Source organism: Egretta garzetta, unplaced genomic scaffold, assembly GCF_000687185.1.
Source record: "Egretta garzetta isolate BGI_Z169 unplaced genomic scaffold, ASM68718v1 scaffold581, whole genome shotgun sequence".
Lineage (NCBI taxonomy): Eukaryota > Metazoa > Chordata > Aves > Pelecaniformes > Ardeidae > Egretta > Egretta garzetta.
In genome coordinates, this window is record NW_009258623.1 from 403,477 (window position 1) to 406,235 (window position 2,759).

The following is a 2,759-nucleotide window of genomic DNA, read 5'->3' on the forward strand; positions in this document are numbered from 1 at the left end:
CGCACACCCCCCACTGGACCTGTCCCCCAGACACAGAGTGGATGGAAGATAGGCAGGAACCATCAACCTCCTCCAAAGGACCTCAGTTTCAATGACTACATGACCCTCACGCTATCCTGAGCACAGTACCCGGCTTGGCTATGACCCAGCCTCAAGCCATCACGCAACAAGATGCTGAAGAACCCCTACCTGCTTCTTCACGTTCTCAATCTCAGCCCGCAGCCTCTGGACGTTCCTGGTCAACTCCTGGATCTCTATCTTGGTGTTGCGGAGGCTGTCGCCGTGCCTTCCAGCAGTGTTCTGCAGCTCTTCATACTGATGGCATGGAGACAGAGGAACCCATCAGTGACACAACCCAGCAAGAACTTTGGCCATTCCCTTGCTCTGTGGCAAGGGAGGCGGCCAGCAGCAGAGACTGTACCAGGTGCCCTGAGTGCCTCCCAACCCCCCCGATGCACCTCAGGAAGTTGATCTCGTCAGTCAGAGCTCCCACCTTGGCTTCCAGCTCTACTTTAGTCATGTAGGCACAGTCCACGTCCTACAAGAAAGACCACACGGGTAGACAACAGCTTCCTCCCATCCCAGAAGAGCTGGTGGCATCCAAGGCCACCTGTTGGAAGCTGCCCATGCTGGTGCTGCCCCTGCTTCCAGAGTCTTTGCAGCCTGTGTCCCCACGCCCCCTTGCTCCTGCTGCCTCTGCCACTCACCTTCTTGAGCACCACAAACTCGTTCTCAGCAGCGGTCCGTCTGTTGATTTCATCTTCATACCTGTTGAAGGGGACAAGACAAGATGAGTCTCTTGGACTGCTCAGCAGTCAACCCGGGGAACCCCCTTGCCCTCCATGGCAACCTTGGCCCCATTTCTGCAGAGGGAAGGCAGTGTGGAAGCCTCCAACCTGGCTTTGCGCCCCTGTCCTGGTGCTCGCTTCTGCCTCTGTCACGGCACTTACTTGGTTTTGTACTCCTCCACGTATTGCCGCATGGTCTGCAGCTCTGACTCCAGCTGCCCCCTCTGTCCCAGGAGAGACTCTAGCCTCCTCCTCAGGTTCTGGATGTAATTTTCAAAGATGACATCGAGGTTCTTCCTTGGCCCCGAAGGCCCTTGCTGTTGGAGGAGCTCCCACTTGGTGGAGAGGACCTTGTTCTGTTGCTCCAGGAAGCGGACCTGAAAGCCCACAAAGGGGTGTGTGAGGCACCCCGGGAGACATCACACTGCTCAAGCCTCCTGCTTACTTGGGAGGCCAAGGCATTCATTTCCCAAATCCTCAACAGGACTTTGGCGAGTTGAAAACCAATTTTCCAAGAGGAAGATTGTCCTCCCTTCATTCTTCTCTATTTTCAATGATAATTCAATTATTCCTCTTTCCTCCTCCTGCATTTCTGCTTTTTTGTATTATCTGTTGGAATGATTACATTCCAGATGTACAGTTTATTGTCATTTCCAATTGCAAATTTTGACCCACATTAAGCTTCAGAAGCATCACATCATTTATATCTTCCAAGTCAATGAAATCCCATATGCCTCAATATCGGAGAACATTCCTCTTAGCAGCTACAAAAAGCACCGACTATGTGCATCATATATTTAAAAACCTGCAGCGTGTTTGTAGCCAGTGTTCTCCCAGTGCAGACGGTCTAAAGAATGCTCAGCTGTGCTGGAACCGAAATAAGGAACAGGCAGACATTAATGGAAAGCTCATTCCAACATTCTAAGTTCCTCAAAAAGAGATGAGGACAGACTTAAAGAATGGCTTAGGATAACTGAGCATATCCTGACCGCTTTGGCCTGACTGCAGAGAGGACACTGGCAAGAAAAGCTAAGGAAGGCTTTGGATCAACCAAACCTAGAGAAAGCCATTTGGTTTCTCTGCAGATATAAAATTTCTACATTTCCTTAGGACTCAGTGAAAAGACTACCAGCCGTCCAGACCTGCCCACACTGAGCTGAGAAGGACAATACGTCCCTCTCCACAGCACAGCAAAGTTCCTCAGAGTCCCCGTTCCCAAGCACACACAGTCCCAGCCTCTCACCTTGTCAATGAAAGAGGCAAACTGATTGTTAAGAGTCTTGATCTGTTCCTTCTCCTGGCACTTCACTTGTTGGATCTGAGGATCAATATCAACACGGACCGGCCGCAGGAGGGTTGGGTCAACCTGCACTGGTTGGATGCCTCCAGGGAACCCAGGACCACCTCTCACAGGACCACCAAAGCTGCCTATTCCTCCACCAATGACACCTCCTCCAATGCTGCCAAATCCTCCTCCATAGCCTCCACCAAAGCCACCAATTCTACATCCGTATCCACCGCCATAAGAGCCACCCATGGAAATTCTTCCGCTGCCACCCAGGTTATGGAGGCTCCTGCTGCTAAAACCTCCACAACGTCCGCTGCCTCCAACTCCCCTGGATGTGGAGAACGAGCTATAGCTGATCCTGCTTCTGCCCCCACTTCCTCCAAAGCCACCACCGATGGCAGAGCAAGAGCTGTATCCCCTTTTGCTTCCACCTCCAAAGCTTCTACAGATTGACTGCCGAGACATGGCTGTTTCTTCCAAACAGAGTTGAGGAGAGCAGAAAGACCAACGGAGCTGTGCTGCTGAGGAATGAGTGCAGAGAGAAGTCCGCACAGTCTTCTCTGGCTCCACAGCTCCAGGCATTCCCTTTTATCTGTTTCTGGAGGTGGGCTGGGTCTACAAGGGCGTGAAGAGGAAACAAATTTACTGTCTTCATCAGCTTGGTGCGGTTAACAGATTTTTGC

The 2,759-nt window shown here is 51.6% G+C and overlaps 1 protein-coding gene across 1 annotated transcript in view; it reads right to left on the reverse strand.

The window, feature by feature from the left end:
- LOC104134664 (keratin, type II cytoskeletal 3-like) overlaps window positions 1-2,541 on the reverse strand; it is a 28,540-nt gene extending 25,999 nt beyond the window's left edge. The window contains exons 1-4 of the mRNA XM_035903698.1: window positions 2,032-2,541; window positions 951-1,165; window positions 708-768; window positions 459-538 (exon numbers count right to left, since the gene is read on the reverse strand). Coding sequence (XP_035759591.1) covers window positions 459-538; window positions 708-768; window positions 951-1,165; window positions 2,032-2,541 — 866 coding nt within the window. The remainder of the gene's footprint in view (window positions 1-458; window positions 539-707; window positions 769-950; window positions 1,166-2,031) is intronic.
- Window positions 2,542-2,759: the final 218 nt, after the last annotated feature.